This window comes from Nuphar pumila, chromosome 10 (assembly GCF_984573655.1).
Source record: "Nuphar pumila chromosome 10, dmNupPumi1.hap1.1, whole genome shotgun sequence".
NCBI classification, from domain to species: Eukaryota; Viridiplantae; Streptophyta; class Magnoliopsida; order Nymphaeales; family Nymphaeaceae; genus Nuphar; species Nuphar pumila.
Genome location: NC_143258.1, coordinates 100,936,807 through 100,959,759, shown reverse-complemented (window position 1 = coordinate 100,959,759; position 22,953 = coordinate 100,936,807). Strand labels below are relative to the sequence as shown.

At 38.6% G+C, this 22,953-nt stretch overlaps 1 protein-coding gene across 1 annotated transcript; it reads left to right on the top strand.

The window, feature by feature from the left end:
- The first annotated feature begins 613 nt into the window (after positions 1–613).
- On the top strand, positions 614–19,529 carry LOC149827604 (Spc97 / Spc98 family of spindle pole body (SBP) component). Its single transcript, XM_090018539.1, has 15 exons — positions 614–897; positions 1,521–2,306; positions 4,208–4,414; positions 4,489–4,845; positions 5,787–5,914; positions 6,212–6,669; positions 6,818–7,454; positions 8,434–8,557; positions 8,698–8,857; positions 8,966–9,129; positions 9,567–9,640; positions 13,253–13,352; positions 14,340–14,401; positions 15,839–15,998; positions 19,271–19,529. Exons 1-15 carry the CDS (start codon positions 640–642, stop codon positions 19,424–19,426), a joined length of 3,831 nt encoding a protein of 1,276 aa, XP_089874665.1. The 5' UTR covers positions 614–639; the 3' UTR covers positions 19,427–19,529.
- The last annotated feature ends 3,424 nt before the right edge of the window (positions 19,530–22,953 follow it).

The following is a 22,953-nucleotide window of genomic DNA, read 5'->3' as shown; positions in this document are numbered from 1 at the left end:
ACAGCTTCAAAATGGATTTGGTAAATACTTGCTGAAATTTTGATGGTGCTCGCAAACAAGCAGGTGAGAAGTACCAAATCCATAGAATTTGTGGATTTCATACTTTCCTCCCCAGCTACCTCAAACTACCAGCTCCCAAACAGAGCCTTAGGTTATTTTCTATCCAAATTTCACTTGTACATGGGCTTGGTTAATATTTTAATCGGTCCTTTTTTTTTGGAAAACCAAAGGAAACGTCGGTGCAAAGGCCCCAAGTCTCCCTTGCCTATCAAGGGGCATACTCAGCTTTAGCCTTGTAGCAAGGGACCTACACCGGTAGGTTTCGAACTCGTGATGTCCCTTCACCTTACTAACATTTACCAATGGCTTCTTATTGAAGCTAAGAGAGGCTTGGCATAGGTCAAATAACTTGAAACCATTCCATAGATATTGTCATCCTATTAACCCGGGTCTTGTACGCATCACTTCGACCAGGGCTCACATCGGGTTTTGTCTAATCCAGGTCCAAGACAGCATGGATCGGGACCCGATGCAGCAACTCAAAATCGGATCCAGTTTAGAACCAGTTGCTACCGGGTAAGTTCCGACCCGTGCATCCCCAACTGGCGGGAACTCCTTTTTCAATCGTCCGGGGAGTCGATGGGTGGGGCTCGCTCGCACCCATCGGAGTCAGTGCGCTCTTCCCCCCCCCCCCTCTCTCTCTCTCTCTCTCTCTCTCTCTCTCTCTCGCTCGCTATGGAGAAGAGCGAGGCTCTCTTTTCGATCCTGGAGAAGTACAGGTTGCAGGATCCGTGGCTCCCTGCAAAACCCTGGGAGTCGATCGCCTCCGAGAGCGGAGCCTCCCGATCTCCGGGTTCTTCTGCACCTAAGGCGGAGCTTCGCGCCGAAGTGATCTCGGTGAGTCCATCTTCATCGCCCGATCTTACGAATTCTCGTGGATTGACGAGTGTGAAATTTCAAACCCTAATTCGCGGCCACCCTTTGGACTCGAATTGGCTCCATTATAGGACGTGAATGCAAAATGCTGACCAATGTGTTCGATCTAGGAAAAGTTTTTGTTTTGGGGAGGGGCTCCATTTTCTTCTTTCTCGTTGATTGGGAAAAGGGAATTGTTGCTGCCTTCGTGTTATTAGGGTTTTTAACGTTTGTGTTTTCGGTCTCTTGATGTTTCATTTTTTGGGCGTTTTAAGGATTTGAAATCCTATGCTTGATGGAGGTGTCTTTTAGATTTGTTCACAGTTAATTAAGCTATAACATGCTTTTAATTTTTAAATAAAGTGTAGATACATAGTAAAATTAATAACGGATTAAGAAATAATATTTTTCTTTATAAATGTCATAGTTTTCAGCAGATGGGCACATCAAATACACCATCTTGGATTTTTCTTCTTTTTTTCTGATGGTTGCTGGTAATGGCTGTCCTTATGATTCCTAGCTGCTATGATGGGAAAATCTTTGTATATTCTTTTTTCAATAACATTAGGGAATTTAATTCGTTGCATTTACTTCGTGTTTTGCAGGAAGCTGTTTTGATTAGACTGGCTCTTAGTGCATTACATGGCGTGGATTCAGCTCTTGCTGACATAGAGAATCTCTCTTTGGAATTTAGCGTTATTCCAGCTGATGTAACTGCGCACCGAATTCCTAGTTTATGGCATCGATCTGCAAGCATAAAGGCATTAGGAAAGATCCTTAAGTCTATAGGTTATTATGGTGCTATATGTTCCAATCTCCGTAAATTTGTGGACTATTTTATTGGCAGAAGCTTGAACTTCCATGGAGAAACAAGAAAGGATGAGGCCGATGTTCGGAGTTCACACCCCAAGGGAAGAAAAATAAATGAAAAGCCACTTGATGATTCTGCCAATGGCGTAATATCTTCGAATGTGGAAACAAATCCACCGAGTTCTGTCGGGTCATGCCCTCCTTACAGTCTCATAAACTATGGATTTTCTGTTAGTGTCAATATGGTTTTACAAGGATATATTTGTGCCCTGAACACTTTACATGCATCTGTGTCTCTGAGGCGCCCATCAAATGCCAAGGGGTTGGCGAAGGATTCCTCTGGAACAGGCTGCCTTACAAGTATTGGTCATTCTGATATTACACTTTTGGAGGTTTACCTGCACACTGAAGAACTGAGGACTCACATTGAAGCACTTGGAACAATTTGCATGCTGAAAAATGCACAGCCTGTTTTCTCCCGATCTTCAGAAGAACACAATGATGGGAGTACTTTAGTGTCAGAGTTCCATAATTTTCCCAGAGGAGCAGATTTACTTACTTACCTGTATAAGCAACTCCTGGTAAGTGCCATGATGCTCTGTAAAATTGTCATGTTGTCTAGTTAGCAGCCCTTTTTCTCTTTATACTTTATACTTCTAGTATTTGACTTGATGTTGGGGGTACTTGCTATTATTTTTTTGATGTGAAAATTATAGTGCTCTCCAGTAATTAGGATTGTATCTCTGGAAGATGATGCACATGCTACTGATTTTCTCTCAGTAGCATAACTTACAAGCATTGTCAGGGGAAAAATGTTTATCATGTTTCCAGTTTCTATTTGTGAACTTCATTTATTCTGTTTAGAAATAGGAATGCTTTGTAGATTTGAATTCCAAGAATATAACAAAGAATGCATGCATATGTCGGGGTGTGTCTGCAACTGCATGGAGAAGTGGGACAGGGAGAAATGCAAGTGAAGAACTATTCAATAAAATGTCAAAAGAATAAATGAATTTGAATATTAGTTACTTTTACAGTCACCAATTAAATATTCATGTAAGTTATTTCATACAAATATTTTTAAGTAATATGTTTTTTTATTTAATTTATTAAAAAGATTATGAGATTTTTATAGTTCTATATGTAAAGATGCTGGTTAAAGACTAGTTACATGAAAATATTATTGCTTTGCAGACAATGTGGTATCATGGATTAAAAGGGAAAAATGAGATCGTGAGAGTTTGTAATTGCTGACTGAACTTTGTGCTTCAAAGTGTCTTCAATCAGGTTATTTTCACAACTTTGATTGATCAGCTTAGAATTTGAGATACTATAGTTGATCTTGCAGAGGAAGCTATCGATCGACACAAGCGGGCTTGTTGATTCAGATGGGTAGAATGAGTCAACCAATCACCAGTATTCCTCTGTTCACCCTTAGACTTGATTTAGTTGTCCTACCGGTTAGTTTCCACTAGAGATTGACCGTTCTTGAATTTTCAAGTCAATAACTCACATTTTGATCTGTTGAAGTCTAAACATAAGTTTTGTGTGGTGCATGTGCAAAACAACTCCCAGTCTATGATACTTATGTGGCAGGATATGTTTGTAATAATTGACAATCAAAATGTTTTATAGTTTTTACTGTAATTCATTTCACTTGAGCTGTATTGTCTTGGGAACTCTCTAGTAAATTACCATTTCTAACACAGCCACACCCTTGAAGAGACAATCCCAAGTAAGGAAGATTAACTGATGATAGCTTCATCTGCATGGTTTGAAGTTTTACTGGTGAATGCTAATATAATCATTCAAGATTTTACTGGTGAATGCTATATAATCATTCAAGATGACAGACTTTCCTTTAGATGTTGGCAAAATATATCAACAATGTCAGGATGATTTAGATTTATTTTGGTTAGTTGCATATCACATTTTTATTTCTATAATTCATCAACTCAAGCTGTTTTCTACCTTGGCTTTCATTATTTCATTTTTAGTTTTGATTTTCCTGACAGCATTTTATGTTTTTGTGGTGCTCCTCTCACTAGAGCTTCTCTTTCATCAGTACCTGAATTCATAAAAAAAAACTAGTTTTCCATCCACAATGGTGATATGTGTGGATTATACTTGCTAGGCTTATCAGAAAACTCAGGCCCAAAATTATTGGAGAGTTCTACGGCATTATGGGTTTTATATGAAATCTAATTTACCTTATCCCTTTACTTTTCACAAGATGTGGGTAGATTCCAAACATTGTAAAGTAGCCAGTTTATTCTGGGAGGAGATTCTTCCTATAAAGTTTTTATCTGTTCTTCTGGTCTTATTTATTTTGCTATGAACTGAACTTTTTAGTTGATTTCTGATACATGCAGAGATTGCTCTTTTTGCTTATGGTGTGTTAAATATAAACCATGAAATTCGGACTGATCAGTATATCTTTTACAGTGTTCTTGAAAGTCTTTTACTAATATTCTTTTTCTAGGATGCTGATCCAGTTCATGAAGTGCTGCTCAAGTTTCTATTTTATCACTCATGTGATCCATACTGTCGTCTCATTAGATCATGGATATATCAAGCATCCATAATCGATCCTTACAAAGATTTTATTGTAGAGTGTTTGGATGACTCAACTTGTGATTCTCATGGTGTTGCTGCTTACAATATTGGCCCTACTTTGCCGCCTTGTAAGGTAAGAGATGTTCCTCTGAGCTTGTTCAACATTGAATCTTGTCACCAGGAAGTTATATAGCCTTGAAATTGCAGATTCATGAAGGGGTTGCTGTACCTTGCTTTCTGAAAGATGTTCGTGTGCTTATCCTTCGTGCTGGCCAGCAACTTCAAGTACTGATAAAGATGTTAGGTTTCTTTGACTGCCAGTTCATTGGTATTAACAGTCATAATGAAGAGCCCCATCTGCATTTTGAGTTGGCCAATCTAGATGTCATCCTTCCCTTTTGGAATTGTTCTTCACATGAGCTTTTCTATTCCACCTTGTCATTCAGCAAGCAAAATATTGAAGATCTTATAGTCAAGAGGAAATCCATGTACCAAGTAATGGAGGAACAGCTGCACAAATTTTTCTTAAAGCTGAATACCATATCAAGAAAGATGAATCATAATGTAAGTATCATGCAGTTGATTTCTTGGTTTTGTGGAGCTGCATGGAGTATGTTCCTGTTGGTTCATAGACCTTGATTTTTAGCTTTCCCTTTGTTCTTTCTAGAATGTTGGAGTGAAAAAGTAGAGTGGCTGGGGGAATTTATAATGAGATTCAGATTTTTAGAAAAATATGCCAGTCTATTAATTTTTGTGGACTGCACGTCCTATAATTTGGTTCATACATTATTATCTAGGTAGTTGTGCTTAGGTTGGGTGTTTTTCAGTGGAGCACTGTTAACAAAATTAATCTTTTATATTTACCCGCCCATTGGCTCCATCATTGTTGCCTTCTCAACTGCCCAACTCACATTTAGTATATTTTCGAAAAAAGTTTACTCTAATTTCAACTTTGCCATGGAATTAGCTAGCACTAAGCAAGAAAATTAATACCTTAAAATCCAAATTTCAAATTGTGTAAAGAGGGGAACAAAGTCAATTAGGCTAGCCTTCTCAGGAACAACTTGTCTAAGTTTGCTACTCTGAGGAAGGCATCTCAAGATTGGAACAGCTTTTCTTCAGAAGCTTTAATTTTATTGAGTTGGTTGGAGTTATTGATCATGAATCTTTGTGTGTGTGTGTTCCTTTGTTTTTCTAGAGTTTTTTTATCAGCTTATAATGTGTCATAATGTCATTTTTTTTCTTTTTGCTTTGTTTACTTTCTGCCTCTTCTGGATCATGGAATAACTTGATCTGCTGTATACTCTGCAGTCTGATTGTTTTCCCTCTCTCCTTTGTGTTCTTCCCTATTTTGGTTGCTTTACTCAGTCAATTTAATCAACAGATTTAGTGTTATTTCTCTTTAATCTCTGACTCAATTTCTTTTCATTTTCTTATTATATATATTTTTTCTCACTGATTTTTGTTGTTCAATTCAATGTTTCTATTTTATGTGCAAATTATAGGTGCTGTTTTCTGGCAGTGTACCTGTTCATACCGATAACAGAGAGGCTGGTGGTAATATATTAACTTCATCAGTGTCTGAGGAGGCTGCATCCCTTAACCCATCTGTTGCTGGTGGAGTTACATTCTCGTGAGTTCTTTCTCTGCCTTTTTTCTTTTCCTCCTTGTTTTCTTAATGATTCATTACATTATTATACTGGTGAATGTTAGATTTGTGCACGTGCAGGTCACTGTTGGTGTTGGGTTTATTGTCTAAGCTAACTGAAACGTACTGCTTTTTCAGTTTCATGCTATGCTTATTAGGTCATCAAGAATCAATTGTAGGGCAGCATATTAGTTCTGAAATAGAGTTTAAGGTGGAATATTTCTTAATTTGGAATTGTATCTTTGTAACTTATTGATTGACATATACTGAATCATGTTCCAGGGTTGTTGATGTGGAAGAAGACTCTGATTCTTTTAATTCATCTGAGGTTCTTGGTTCTGAGATGAACTCATCAAGTGATGGCTCAGAAGCTTCTGAAGGCTCTTCATTGCAAAACTGTGAAGTAAGATATATAGACGTGAGGCCAATGGAAGAAAATGGTGTTTCAAATGTTTCTGAGCTGGTAAATCCTGTAAAGAAAATTGTGGTCAAGGAATCTTCTCAAAGTGAAAGGTTGAGTCCTTTTGGTGGAAATGCTTCCCCTTTATTTCCTGACAAAACATTGGAGGATTTGCAGTTTGCTTCTGAATTGTCTGACTTGACAAACAAATGCCTAGTGACAGGCCACACAGCTGCGTCAAAGGTCCTCTGTGTGCCAAGTGCATCCTCTGATGAAGATCATCCATGTTGTAGAAGCTGGCCTCTTGGTGGTCTTTTGAAAAATCCATTTCTTGCTGACAGTAAGTACTGAACCTGAGCACAACTTTGTTTAGTTAGGTCTGGTGGAAAGATTTATGATGGAATTTTGAGACTCTTCAAAGGGATGCCACTCATTGTCAATGTATGTCCTTTCTCTTTCTGTTTTTTTTGGTGAATTTCCAATGATAGGCTTTCAACAAGTTACAGTTGAGGACCATCTTGACAGCAAAAGATTTGAGGTTTCGTTTGAAGCATCTGATATCCATCCATGGGGCCTTTCACAAGGATGCAATCTTCTTAGCTCCAATCCCGTGTTGGCAAGACATGACTGGTTGCAGATGATGCCGACAAGAGATAGAAGTCAAATTAATAGGCTTCCATACTTTGATTTTGCTTCTGTCCAAGATCCTTGTAGCACAAAGGGAGAGAATCAACCTGTTGGCACTTCTGATCTTCGATGCCAGATTACATCTACTGGATTCAGGGCCAGGGACTGTGTTACTTCTGCTTCAGAGGAAAATAAACAAAGCAAGGGTTTGTTGTTTTGTAATGGGGCTGAAGGCAGATCCAGATTTCCAGTTGCTAGTGAAGCTCAATTAGTTTCTTGTAATCCTACCCATGCAGGTGGGACATCAACCGATGACTTACTGAAAGAGAGCTCGCTAGCAAGCTTTTCTGGAGGGGCACAGTGGGAAACTATGCTGAACAGCTCCAGTAAAGATTGCAAACACAGTGCAGGATATCGAGATCACAATTTGGTAGATAATTCTGAGATGCCATTAGATGTCGTTATTGACAGCTGTATTGTGCAGGAAGTTTTGCTTCAGTATCCTTAAATCTGTTTTATTTGTTAGAAAGGGGCATTCTCTGATTGAAAAGCCAATTCCTTTGGGGTGGAAACTTGGCTATATTGAAATTCATGGCCATGTTTAGGAAATTTTCTATCATTCTTAGCTATTTTTAACCCACCTCTATGGAATTTCCGGGCAGGATAAAATTCTCAAATGATTTGCATTGATAAAGTGCCTTAAATTGTTTCACAGGATCCAATTTGGAGGAAATAATCAGTTGGCCATGAGTTCCTGAGTGAAATAGGCATGGTTTTGTCGGAATGGGTTTAAACTTTAGTGGAAGCCCTTCCAGATAGCCATACATTGGAAGGACCAATATTGTAACTTTTGTAGCAGTCTGTGGTACAATCAGTTGGCTAGTAGAATGCTAAAAGATCTTGGCATTTTTGTTAAAAAAAGAAAAAGATGTTTCTGAATATTTCTTGCATGTCAGTTATTCATCATGGCGAATTTGTTTTTATTATAGGGCTGCTATACATTTTCATAGGATATGACAATGTATTAGTTAAAAGAGGTCGGGGTAGGCCTAGGAAGACTTGGATGGAGATGATAGGAACGGATATGAATGCTTTGAACCTCACCGAGGACATGGCGTTGGATAGAAATGATTGGAGGAAAAGGATTCATGTGGAAGACCCAAAATGAATTTCTTTTTTTGGTTCATATCGCTGACCCCAATTGTTTTGGGATGAAGGCGTAGTTGTTGTTGTTGTTGTATAGGGCTGCTATACGATGAACATTGATTTCATTGATGAACTCATATGGCCAAACTTGCAAATGCAATGCATTACCTAATATTGCTTTCTCTTACACCATCCATAATCTAATGGTGTTGTTTTGCAGTCAGAATTATGCTTGTTAAGCAAAAACCAGTTTATTTCTGGAATCTTCTCATTTGAAACCCATGTCTACCACATGTTTCCTCAACTTTGATAGATATAAATATATAAGCAGTTTCTCTGTGAGGTTACTTGAAGAAGGATTTGATCTACATGAAAATTTGTTGGCTTTGCGCCGTTATCATTTTATGGAAGCAGCCGACTGGGCAGATGCATTTCTTAGTTCTCTTTCCCAGCATGTATTATCCATTCCTGTTTATTATTGCAGATAGAATCTCAATTTCTTTGATTGCTATGTGGTTGTTGGTTAGATTGTTGTTTTGTTGCCTTTTTGATTGCTTTGGTTGTTGGCCATGTTGCTTTTGTTGTCTCTTGCAAGCAGAGATCTTACAATGATACCAACCAGAGAATCTCTGTAGTTCAAAGATTACTGGATTCAGCATTGCAGAGCTCTTCATGTGAGAGAGATAAATACAAGGAAAGGCTTTTTATATATAAGAAAGAGCAGCCTCTAGGGCCCTTATCAACATCTTTATCTGGTATTTTTTCTGTTATGTGACTTCCCCTTATATTTCCTCTTCCATGTTATATAAATATTCCTTCCTTTTTTTCTTAGATTGCTGATCATCTCTTGTTCTAAATTGTAGGTATACATATTTATGATTTCATTGCCTTGGGTTATAAGGTGGACTGGCCAGTTTCTATTGTCTTGACACCAGAGGCACTAAAAATATATGCATCAATCTTTGGTTTTCTGATTAAAATCAAGCTGGCTGTTTCTTCATTACTTGATGTTTGGTTCTCTTTCAAGGTGTGTTGTAGATATTTTTCCAATTTTCTTTGCATGCTGGACACATTCACAGGCATGTATTGGGATGAATGTGTGTGCACATATATGCATTTTCATGTACATGAATTGCATAGGTGTGTGTGTGTGTGTGTGTGTGTGTGTGTGTGTGTGTGTGTGTGTGTGTGTGTGTGTGTGTGTGTGTGTGTGTGTGTGTGTGTGTGTGTGTGGGCTGAGAGTGCTTTGTATTTCATTATTTTGGTTCTTCATGTCTTCTTTTTTCTTGAATCATGTTGGTGTTCATAAACTGAGACACTCATATATGGAGCTTTGTCACATGAAAAGTTCTCTTTTCAATTGATGCTTTTATGCTTCCTTTTATGTTTGACTTTCATTCTTTCACCTGATTCCTATATAAAGCATCTACCTGGTTGAGATTGTTGTTTCATTCTTTTTCTCAGGATCCGAAGCAGATGCCAAAATTTGGAGCTGATGGACTGGAATTGGGCAGCTTAAATATTTTGTTCCAGCTTAGGTGCATTTTGATTATCTGATTATTTGGGAATTGTTCTTCTTTCATGCTGTGTGTGTTCAATTCTCTTTCACTTTTTTATAGTCTGCTCAGTCAAGTGGTTTTTTGATATAGTATCTGTTCTTATCTGCATCGTGTAATGAAATGGTGGTCTTCAACAAATGCACGAATAACTCACAAACAAGTGTCTATTGGAGACACTACAAGCATGACCCTTGAAAGGGTATAAAAGGATAAACACTTGAAAAATAAATAATACTTTATTCATGCACAAAATGCTTCTAATTTACATTGAAGGGGTTCACCCCTATACATACAAAAAAGTGGAAGAGAGAGGAGAGCTCATTTTGAGCTCTCCAAAAGAGACGTTGGACTCTAGTCCAACCACTCTTATTATAGCTGTTGGTCTACAATCCAACAACTATTTGCACAGTCAAGTTCCAACAGGAACTTGATTGGATCAAATATCTAGTTCCTATTGAACTAGATACTAAAAAAGAAAATAAAGAAAAATAAAAAAAGAAAATAATAAAAGAAAAAATATAATAATAATATTAAATAATATATATGTATTACAATTTACATTTTAACACTGCAAAGTCCAACTTTTCCGATCATTTGTGCGTGATACTTGACTTGCTATCTATGGGTGCGGGTGCAGGGGTGCGGCACTTTCAAAAAACTTGGGTGCGGAGGTACGGGGTGCGGCAAAAATATAAAAAATTATATATATATTTATATATATATATACCAAAAGTTGGACATAAATGACCCTGGATGCATTGACTGCACCCAAGGTCAGGTTGACCGCATCGGGTGCGGGTGCGATGCGGGTGTGGCATCTAGTTGGAGAGTCCCTGTGACATAGCTTGCTATGAAGATTTTTTGAGAAAAAAGTCGGTCAACAGTTAAATTTTGAATTGCTTATGCTTGCAATATTTTTTGGGATGCTTTTTCCTTGAAGATAAAAATTTTCCGATATACTCTATGTAGTTGAGCAATTAAGGCCATCTCTAAAGTGTTCAAACTGGAAGATATTCTAATCTTTATTCTCCATGGCAGCCATACTGACCAAAAGGGTTATTTTAAGATAGTAATTATGCTCTTCTAAGCAGGCTGCCTTGCAGAGTTTGATTCTTTTGTGCTATACAATGTTATTAAAAACGCGCCTCAAGGCGCAAAAAGCGTGCCTCGCCTCAAGGCGAGGGGCTTTATGCCTTGAGGCGCAAGGGTAAAGCGCAAAACCCCCGAGGCGTGTGCCTCATAGGCCTTGAGGCGCACGCCTCGAGTCGAGGCGCGCCTCAGGAAGAGGCGTATACGCCTCAATGCATTTGGTCAAATGAGGGTCAAAACCCTCATTTGACCAAAAGTTAGGGCTTAAATAAACGCCCCAACTCTAATGAGGGTGAAAACCCTCATTTTTTTCTTACGCCTGTTTTTTTTCTCACAACAGTCACACTCTCTCGGCTCTCACACAGTGGCGGAGCCAGAAGTTTTTCGTTGGGTGGGCAGACTTCGGGTGGTGATGATCGACCTCTATCGGTGGCGCAATGGCTCGAAGCCTCCGTGGTGGTGAAGATCATAGATCGAGATCGAAAGCCTGTTTCGGTAGTTGAGCCACCTCCTTCTCGGTGGTGATCCAGCAGCAAGCCGAAGGTCTTCCAACTGAGGTGCCGCCTCAGCTCCCTCTCGGAGGGGACAGTCCTCGCCACAGCATGAGGCGGAGCAACTCCCTCGGCTGGCTCCATCCCATGTCCACCGTCTTCTGCGTCTGGGTGCCATAGGGTACTCTGTATCGCAGGGAGGCTTGATCTCCACTCGTGCACCACCCTGCTCTGATCTTCTTCGACAAGCATTCGCAAGGAAAGAATGCAACCACCAAATCGTGCGGAATGAAGAAGAAGACCCTTTAGTTTATTTTACTTTCGTTTGGCATTTAATTATTTTTTTAGTATACACAACATGCATATCTTATTTCTTTCCCGGGCTGCAAACAAATCTGCGTGAGTTGCATACTCACGCAGGGTGTTTGATCTCGCAGTACGCCCAAAAAGATCTGCAGATTCCTGTTTTTTTAGCCATATATGTTATGTCAGAAAATCTTGATCTACGAATCATGCAGATGTGCGTGATTCATAGACCATAGTTGTCTGGTCTGCAGCAGTCGATCTAGTAGTTTGGGAGAGCGCAGTTGGTCCTCAATCTGCCTCGCATTATCGGCAAGATGAAGCCAGCGTGAGCACTTCGTAAAAAAAAAACTCTGATTTAGTGCGATGGAGCATCAGCAACCTGTGTACATCACGCTGCAGATCATCGCTGATCTGCAGCCCTGTGCATAACGAAAAAATTAATACAGTCGTGGTCTGCAATGAATCAATTTGATATACACTCGTAGATTTGCTCAGATCTGAACACCCTGCACAAAACGTAATTTTTTTTATTTCTTGTTTTGGGTCGGTAGCATATCGGCACCTGCGTGGATCAGATCACTGCGAGTCTAGATCTGTTGATCGTTGACATTTAGCATAAGTATTGAAAATAATTTTTCTCTTATACGTTGACCTGCGAAATCAGCAGATTGCACTGTTAGGTCCATTCAGCATGATCAACGGTGAAGTTGTTGTTTATTAGCTTTACATGTGTGCTGCAGTATATAGTTAGGTTAATCATTTTTTTTCTTCATTTCTGCAGATTCTTGTTAGTTTCTTGATAGGTAAGTTTCATATTTATTTTCTAAGTAGCCAGATTTGTTAGGGAATGCTGGAAACTTACTGGAGGTAATTGCTACAACTTGAGGGGCTTAAGTCCACCCATGCAATACACAAAGCTCCAGTTGAGTGCTACCGGAAGAATTTCAAGGATGACCAAAACATGAAAGACACATTTGGGTATAATATCTGAGATTAGAGAACTTAGCGACTTTGAAATGATATTCACACAATTGATCACAAATATATTTACACAAACACCACATCTACTTCACTGTCTTGCTCATCTAAGTAATCGAACTTTCTTGAAGTACAACCAACAGCAGTTTTGCATCAACAAGAATACACGACCCTGATCCTTTCCCTTTACCCACTCAGGGTCCAAAGAAACAACAAAAATAAAAAGGAAAGAATTAGTAAACTTGGACAAAAAAACAGCAGTTGTTGCTTCATCAATAAAGCATTTCTTATGTATTTATAATTTTAGATAATTTTTATAGTTTTTTTTTAAGTTTTAATACAAAAAAAATTTGAGGCTTACGCTTTGCGCCTCGAGGCTTACGCCTCGCCTCAAATTTTGGTGGAGCGCCTCGCTACGCCTCAACGCTTTTCACAACACTGGTGCTATATGAGTATCTGGTGCATGCAGAAACTGTTAATTCTTATGTCATGATATAGGTTGTGTTTTGGAGTTTTTTATTATGTTAGCTTTTTCCTTAGGCTGTGTATTTGCATGTCAATGTGCATCCGATGAACCACCTTGTAATTATTCAGTCACATGTGCCAGATTTTGGGGTTGTTTCAAAATGCATTTTTAGTAATTTAGTGAGGACTGCTGCTGTTTCACTAACATGTATGAACTCGAATACTGCGTTTGGTTCTTAACTCTTTTTCATGTCTGTTTCAGGCAACAACTCAATCATTTCTTAGTGACTTTGCAACTATATGTGCAATCTCAGCTGTTGCATGATGCATGGTGCAGGTTCCGTCATAATCTTGAGTACAAGGTGATTGGTTTTGGTATTGGCGGTTACTCCTCACCTGGGAAAGTTGGACCTTTTTCCTTTCAAACATATTGAAATTGTGTGCACATTTTGTCCCTAGAAAAGGAAGGATTAGCTTTTACTTACCGAAAGCGGACCTTTAATTCATTAAATGATGTTTTGTTCAATAGTTCTTTGATTTCCAAAACTTAAATCTTGGATTATCTTTTTCTTGAGTAGCAAGGTTTATTCACTGTTTTCCATCAAGTGCTTCTGATGTACATTCTTCAGATATTTCATATATGTGATGGAAGGTTTAGTCCTGTATCATAAGGGTGTGAATTGTTGAGGTGTGAATTTGTTGGTGTTGGTAGTGGTTTCTGGGGGTTATAAGGGTTGAGGTATGTAACATGCATGGGGTGCAACATATCATTTGGATAATGTGGCTGTGGCAGCATTGGCTGACTACAGAGCATGTCGGAAATTGTAGGAGGCAGGATGGCACTAAGAAGAGGGTTATAGTCGGATCACCGATGTGAGTTGGGAGGTGCATGTGGGTGTTGAAAATGTCCAGGTAGCTTGGGCATATGTGGCAAGACTCAAGAGTGAGAACTGGAGAGCTATATCACCAGGAGAAGAAAAACAACCTGGCAAAAACATGGATTATTGTTTGCTTTGAGTGTCAGATCATGGTTATGTCAAGGCCTGAAGATAGCCTGCCATAGTTAGTAAAAAAAGGCAGTCTTTTGTTGGATTAGGAGGTGTAAAGCATGATCTATGCCTGATTTATGTCATCACCATCATCAAGCTCTCTCTCTCTATTTCTATATGTATATATCTGCCTATTTATCTATCTGTGACATGCAGGTGTGCATGCTTGGTATGTTTTAATCATCAGAGCACTGAATTGAATTTGGTTGCACTGTCACATTTAAAACCATGCTACTTTGGCTACACTATATTTTAAAACTATTAGAGTTGCTACTTCATTATTTGGGTTTTCCTCTGCAGGTCAAAGATTTGTTGGACTTGGAATCGGTGCATATGACTTATCTTTCTGAAGCTTTGGAGATGTGAGTTTAGACTATTTTGGTGATATGATGGGTGTTTCATGCATCTTGATTGATTAATTGATGTGTGGCAGATTCTTTAACATCACATCTTGTATGAATGATGAAAATTTGTCAGAATGTCTTAGGATTGTCTTTCACTAAGTCACACGGACTTGGCTAAAAGGTCGATGCACCCGTGTCGCCCGTACCCGACACGGGTGCGGCTTCGGACACGGGGTGGACACGGTCAACCAAGTGTCGGACTCGATCAACGCACCGGGGCCGAGTCCATCCACATTTTGGACTTGGTCAACTTTGACCGAGTCTATTTTTGTCCATTTTAGGGCAAAAGACGTATAAAAATTAAAAAAAATTGATCTTTATATATATATATATATCTATATCTATATATAGCTGAGTCTTATTATTGTTATATATATATATAGCCGTGTCCCCTAATGGGCACAGCTTTGACCGAGTCTTATTATTGTTATATATATAGCCGTGTCCCCGTGTCCAAAATTTTTGAAATTGCTCCGCACCCGTGTTGCACCCGTACCCGCACCCATGTGACATAGGTCTTTCATTTGTTAGTGATATGGACACACAATGAGTATCATGTCACAGGTGTTCTTTCTTATTTTGGTTATATGATACCAAGAATCACTGCTTCTGGTGGATTATTGACCTTGTTTGTGGTTGTTATTTAAGAGTTTTAAAGTTGACACTGTAGGCACTCTAATTCAAAACACAAAAGCTAGTTCAAGAGGAAAGGGTTTGAAGGAAAGGAGTCTTAAAATGTATGACCACCAAAAACCCCATTGTAGTCTTAAAGTTAGTCTTAAAGTTGACCTTGATCATTCATTTTCAGTGTCCTCTTTTTTGTTTTTGTTTTTGTGCATGTCAGATTAGTTTGCATTTTTGTCCTTTCAGATTTGTGGTTGCTTCCGTTAACATTTGATTATTTGTTAAATGCTCTTTTCTATCACGGTTTCTTGACCACCTTTCTTTCTGATAATACTTGCATATTTATTACAACTTAGTTTGTTTTATGATGATTTTGTAATTTTGCTCTTCACATTGATGACAGTTTGTTTTGTGATGATTTTGTACTTTTTCTCTTCACATTGATGATTGTTGTTTTGGCTGTCAAGATGTTATGTATTGTAGGCTTATAGTGTCTCTTGCCTGCCTCTCTTTCTGATATTGTATTTATGTTTCTTGCAATCCTTATTAGTTACATACCGTTCACCTTTCCAAACGTCTCCCACATTGTTTCACAAATGTGTTAATTTGGTTCAGCGAGTGTTGTTTAATTTCCTTGGGATTATTGGAAGCTCTTTTATGATTCTGTTGGTGTTTGCAGTCTGTCCTTTCTGTTCGGTAGGCATGATTCTATACCTTAATGGATGTTGTTTTCATGGGTCACCTTATAAAGTTGTTTGACTTGTTCTGTAGATGCTTTCATGTCACTGGGATGCAGGCAGTCGCAAACACTATAGACAGCATCTTGGAATGTGCAGTAAACTTCCGCTCATGCTTTACTGGACATGACCAGCACTTCTGGATTGAGCATGACAGCTCCTCAGATTTGTTATTACGAATTAATTTTTCACAAGTGAGTACTGAATTTATATAAGTTAATGCATTTTTATGATCCAACATTTGAAATATTGGTGAGCTTTCTTGACCATATAGTGTTTCTAAACAAAGATATTGAAAACTTTTATACATGAAAATTGGCTGTATTTAAAGTGTTTGGGATAGTTAAATATGCTAGTAGAATTAAAAATGATCATGTAGCAGCCCATGTTTCTGTCAAATTGCGTATTTTCAAGTCATTGTGGATTCCAACTGCATGTTTGTGTGTGATGAAAGATATGCTTAAGAACCAACCATAAAAGAAATTCCATCTAAATGCCGCATAGAAACAAAATAAAAAGATGGTAATGGATAACTGCATTTATCAACTAGACAAGTATGAACTCTTCTCCATTTTCCATCTGTAAGACAATGGAATCGATAATTGCGCCTTTGCAGATGTGAAAGTAAATCATATGAATTGTTACACCTCAAGGTGATGGTCATGATTAAATACACATGGCAGTCCTCTTCTACATAAAATAAGTAAATAAATAAAACCCACATTTGTGGTTCTTGCTCTTATAAATCTCATTAAACAATGAAATGCAGCTTCTTTAGATCTTAGAAGACCACTGATGCCAGCATTTTAGCAACCTACACCGAGTGGGTATGTTTGTATTGAAACCTTTTTCTCCTTTTAATTACAAGGCAACATAAGCTATTTTGTTCACTATAAAGAGCATGTACTTGTGTTGCCAATGACAATGGATGTATGGATTATGGTGGAACTCTGCCAGGAAAAGGTCCACAATCCTAAGGCAGGTTCAAGCCTATGGCTAGCTCGAAAAGAACTTCAACCCAGGCAGGATCCGCCTCTGATAAATTATCAAGCCTTGGCCTGAGTGGCCAATCTCATCGTCCTATAACAATCAAACTCATAAGCTCTAAAAATAAGCAGAAGGAAAACAACCTGACTCTGATTTGCAGCACCAGTCTCAGGTAGTCAGTGTCCAATCTAATGCAGAATGTGTTGGGTTGGAGATCAAGGTTTTATACATAAATGTAGTGTGTATACAGTGATTTGGTAATGGGAAATAGGTCCTGCACGTTGTGCCCATTTTTTTGGTATAATTAATATCATTACCTAGAATAAAACCTGAGAGTCAGGTTCCTCTTTGTCATGCTGCCAGTTGTACAAAATAAAGGTATTTCTAGCATTAACATAGATGAAAGAAATTTTGGGAGAAGGCTCCCATAACTTTACATGTGCCAACGGATAACTTTAAAGACTTATTTATTAAACCTACAGCTAATCAGGAATCATTGTCCTTTTAGTTATTATGAGAAAAAATGAACATCATTTTTGGAGAAAGCTGACAGTCCTTTTCACATGGCAGCAAACAGATGTTGGGCATTATTCTTCAATGTTCAAACTCGAAATTCATTTTCCTGTATATAGTTCTATAATAGACATGTTTATTAGAAAAATAGTAAGAATACAGAATTTACTATACAGTGTCAGAGGTCTCCTCATTTCTGATCTTCAAAGTATTTAGACATATGTGCACTATATACATATACTACACGTTCTTGTACTATAGTACAAAATTTGAAAATACAATATAGCATATACAATTTTATTACTGTATGAAAACTCTACTATATATAAGGGCTTGGTCCTTGGCCCAGCTTGTTCTAGTTTGGCCCAGCATTCTGTGTTGGGCCATGCCTAAGCTAGCATCTCCTGGACCTCAGGCTCACAATATATAAGGGCTTGGTCCTTGGCCCAGCATTTTGTGTTGGGCCATGCCTAAGCTGGCATCTCCTGGATCTCGGGCTCACAGCATTCTACCAAGAAAGCAGCTGTCTAACTGACATAGCACCAGCCTGGCTTGACGTCCACCCTTGTGATGAGAGTGAAACTTTATTAGTGATCTCATTTTTTTCACCAAATGCATGAGGCCGCCTATTTGAGCACAAAAAACTAAACATATACAAGCTTACACTCCCATGCATGTGTATGTGTATGTGGTCTCTCTTGCATCTTGTTCACAGGGAACAAGGTTCAAGACTCTTTGGTTTATTTCTAGGATGAGATGGTTTAGCGTGGTGAACCGAAGTGGTCCTTTTCAGCTAAGCAGGCATGTAAAAGTCACTTCCTAGTAAAGCTAATCATTGCTAAGCAGCAAATGTCATGGGTTGGTGATAGAAAAAGGACGACTGGATGAGCAGATGGCTGTCACCAGTAAAGATTTGACATTCTGATATCTAGAGTGTTGTTTATACTTCTCAACCTTATGAAAGTAATTTGCTTTAATCAATATGTTTCCCTGGATTCTGAGTGATCTTCATATAACTAAGAAAACCTCCCCTTTTTAAATCATTTTGATTGGCTAATGACTTGAATATTTTTCTAGATACCAAGGTCCTTTTGCCTATATTTTTGACCTTACGAATTCAGTGTATCTAGTGGAGGTTTAATCTTGCCACTGGTTAGACTTTTAAGCATGCTTTAGAGATGGCAATTTACGTTTATAATAGGATAGAGTAACTTATGCTTGTCTCAACCCATGGTGGAGTGACTGGAGCTTTGTCTCTGTGGTTGCCTTGTTACCATAGTTATGAACCACTTATGCTATTATGGTGGAATGACTATTAGTGGATTATGGTCACCTCACTGCTGGAGGTTAGTAACCTAGATTTCAAGTGACGCCTCCCTGAAACAGGGAGCCTAGGCCTAATAAAGCTTTTTTGGTAAAATACAGAACACTTTATCTGTGCTTATGTTGGTTTCTTCATGTTTACATTGATTTTTGCTGATAGCAGTTTGTCTTTTGATATGCTAATGACTATGAAGAGTATGCTTCTAGTACTATGCCTAATTCCATCTTCATTTCAAGAAAGTGTGTTGCTATCTGAAATTCCGGTATCTGATTATTTGCCCTCTGGAAGATTATTTTCTCTTAGTTAATATTATCTCTCAATGTTGATGGGAAGGTTGATCTTATCTTTTTCACTGTTTATATATACCTTTTGTATCTTATCATTACACAGAGAGATGATTTCTAGCTTATAGTCAACACATGCTATTTCTACGATCTTTCTGGCATATACAACTTGTGAAACATCACTTTTGACCAAATGCTTAAAAATCTTCCTACTAATATATCTTGCATTTTCTGCTTTTTTACGCTTTTATAAGTTGATTTCTGGTTGTGTTTGAGTTTTACCGACTGAACCATGCTACTGGTGCTGCTTAAGTCTTATTTCTTTTATCTGGTGTTGTAACGGTTTCATGCACTACAGGTGCTTTCTGTTAAAGCAACATTTGAGAAGAGTATTAAAGAGCTGCATTCATTCTATTTAAGATCTGAAAGGCACACCGAGTTTGGCCTCTCTCTGTTTTGGGAATATCTTAACTACAACGAGTACTTCTGCAGCATGACCGTGAACAGAGTGTGATGTTGTTAACTTACCATTATGTCCATCTGAAGCTCCATATTTCATTTGCCTAGTTTTTGTTCATATGCTGCAAGAAAATATCAAGAGTCAAAGGGGCCCCATCTTGTGTATTGTGGGATTGTTGCCTCCATGCTTGTTACCTATAGTGGAGGATTCTGAATATTATTATTCAGGAAAGAAGCACGTCTGAGAATGATGATGGTATCAAAATGAAGTTGTCAGAGGAGGTTATATGATGACCATGAAGATCTATTTGCTAGATTAGGAAGGAGACAGAATTGGCAATGGATGAAAAGGATGCGAAATTGAAATGGATATTGATGTTGGAGCTGTGGAAATCTGCACTTTATGCGAGGTAGATTGAAATTGTCAAAGCATGAGGTCAGTATGCTTGCGCATATTTTTGTTGATTGAGTTTATTGTGGCGGATCTTTTGCTTTTTTTTGCCTATAGCGCTGATATGCTTATAGCACATATTGTGGATGGTGGATACGTCTGTGTTTGGTGTCTTGGGTGAATTGAAGACCTGGAAGTCATACTCTAGGAAGGGTCGAAGAAAAATCACTCATGAATTAGGTTGCTAGCATGGGAGTTAAAGCAACTTAGGCTCACCCCAATTTATTTATATGGGATCAGTTATGATGGAGCTTGGTCGTAATCAAATGTTCAATTAGGCAGTATGCTCATCTGTTGTATGACCCTGATGCCTGTGTATAACATCTGTAAAAATAGATGATAATCCTTGTCAATGTGTTCATTTGCATATGAACAAAGTACATTGGCTTAAGCACGCCTATCTGCACGATTCTTTTCTTGAGACTCATTTATGCTGAATCATGCTTTTTTCATTCATGTTCATGACATCAAACATGAAACATTGCCATGTGCATAATAGCTTGTACTTGTTTTTGTTTGGAGATGTCATAAGCATGTAATATTATACTGTTGTGCGGCACTTTGCTGTGATTATGCATGCACTGCACAGTTGTGAAGTGATTCATTGAATTCTCCATCTGCTTTTGGCGAACATCAAGTTTGACTACAAATGTAGCCATATATTATGTACCTTGGCGATGTCATATCCATCTATGTCCTTATATCAATAGAGCAGTAAGATCTCATCTGCAGCTGGTTCATCTATTTCTACTATTATCCTGTCTACTGCTTCATACAAACCTTTTGCATCACATTGGGCAACATATAAACTGCACCCATGCCATTTCTTAATGATGCATCAAAGATCGCTAGTATGTGAAACCATATTGACAAATATGGGCAATATTTTGAAAATATCATGAAGAAATGCGACATTTTAAGTTGCTGTTTAAACTCCAAAAGGTTGCAAAAATTTCATTAAAATGTAAACATGTTTTTATCACAGGATTTATGTTCTTTAACAGCTATTTTCACTGTGAAAAAATGTGATTTTATTTTTGTTATATTTTTAAAACTTTTGTTTCTTCTTAGGAATCTACTTTTTTTTGCTGGTAAAAATGTGAGAAATATGATCATTTTCAATTTCACACAAATTTGGCTGCCGATAGTTGCAGTTTTAAACGTGTGCACGTCATCATACTGTAGGTGCCCCCTTTGCTTGTAGCTTCTCAACAAATGTTAGCCTTTTAATTGATGAAATTTGGCGATATTGATTTTTAATTTTGGCTTAACTGTTACACTGCGGCTGCAGTTGGGGTAGGCCCATCGACGGGTTGGATCTATGTCATGGTATCTGACCCAAACCAAACCTGAATTTCTGGATGCAGGCATCAAATTGCTGACCTGCATTAGGGCTGTCATGGATCAAGCTTGCAGGTACCTGATCTGAATACCCAGATATGGGCATAGAAAATTCCGACCTGAATATTATTTGGATCAACCTGAACCCAACTTGAGTAGGGTGGACATCCCTAACCGACCTGGCTTGAGCCAAGTCTTTTAAATGTCTTTTTTAGAGAATATACATATCTTAGGAACTCTTTAGATTACAGGTAATGGGCCGGATACCCAACCCATTGACCAACCTGAACCTGAATGTTGATTGGGTTGACCCGACCCTGACCCAAGTGACATTTGGGCTTGGGTTTGAGCTGTGATTTTTGTTGGATATTCGATCTTGCTTCCTACCCAAGTACTTTATACGTATTTGGAAGTAAACTTGAATATATAAACATTTTTTTAGATGATGTCATGATACTGGTCGGGTTTGGGCTCCCATTTTTGTGATCTGACATAACACGAACCCTTCTTTATATTATCTGGGTGGGCTCGACTTCACCAGCCATATTTGATGCGTGGTACTAGGGGTTTAGATGGGTCGCAATGTTATCAGTATTGGTGTGTATCGGATATGCATCTTATAGGCAGAAAATCAATTCAGGTTCGATACTGACAACATTGATGGGTCGGGTTTGACCCAAACCCGACCTGTACTAAACCCTATAGGGTCAGGGTTTGGTGATAAATAAGGAGGTCCGATTAGAATCCAGGTCAGATTCAAAGGATCCGGCTAATATCATGATATTGTATGGTTTATGAAATTTCATGCCAAACTGCGGCCCAACCCTAATTCTCATTAAAATATGCAACTTTTCAATGTAAAAAAGATAAAAAGATATTTTTTTATTGGTTATGGTCTGGGTTTGGTTCATATAATCCTTATAAGGTTCAAGTATGGTTTCTCTTATGGTAGGTTCAATTTAACCCGAGTTGAGACCGGTACCAGCATCTTAAATCTAATATGGGTTTGGTCTCACCTGGGTCTGAACCAAACCCGATCCCTTGACACCCCTACGTGGGACACACGAGATGAGACAAGCACATGGACAAAAGAGTCACACCACTAATGGTGTGACTTTTTTGTCCGGACAGACACAAGCCATGCTTGCATCCTATTTGGGTGGGACATGGTTGTCCTGTCTGCAAACGTACCATGGGGTTGGTACTGTTAGGTACTGAGAAGTTATCAGTTTCCCACTTGAATTGTCAAGATGGAGTCTGCGTCTGCGTCTGGCTTTCACCCTGGGAACCAACGTCCCCTCCCTGAGGGCGATGAGAAGCACAATGCTTCTTATAGCCCAGGCCCTCCCCCCCTTCTCGTGCAATGCTACCAAATCATGGGTTAGTATTGTGGAAGGCTATGAGAACCAGATTTACCTGAAGCGTCATAGTAGATGGGGAAGCATGCTTTCTCGAAGCGTGTCTCGAAAGCACGAAACGTGGCGCTTTCGAAACATTTTGGGAGGTGCCAAAAAAAATTGGGAAGCATGCTTCCTAATTTATGGGAAGCTCGGTTTCCTTTATTTTTTTGTGTTTTTTAATAATTTTTTTCTCTTTTTTTTTTTGCTTTTCCCTCGTTTCTTAGGTCATTTTTGGTTCGCTTTCGAGACTATTTCTAGTTCGCTTCTAAGTCGTCCTGTGCTTCATGCTTCTTAACATTTTTGAAGTGCCTCACTTCCTGCTTTCACTTTCTGAATCGTTTCCTGCTCCCACTTCCCCGATTGGCAACTCTTGTGAGAATGCTGAAATTT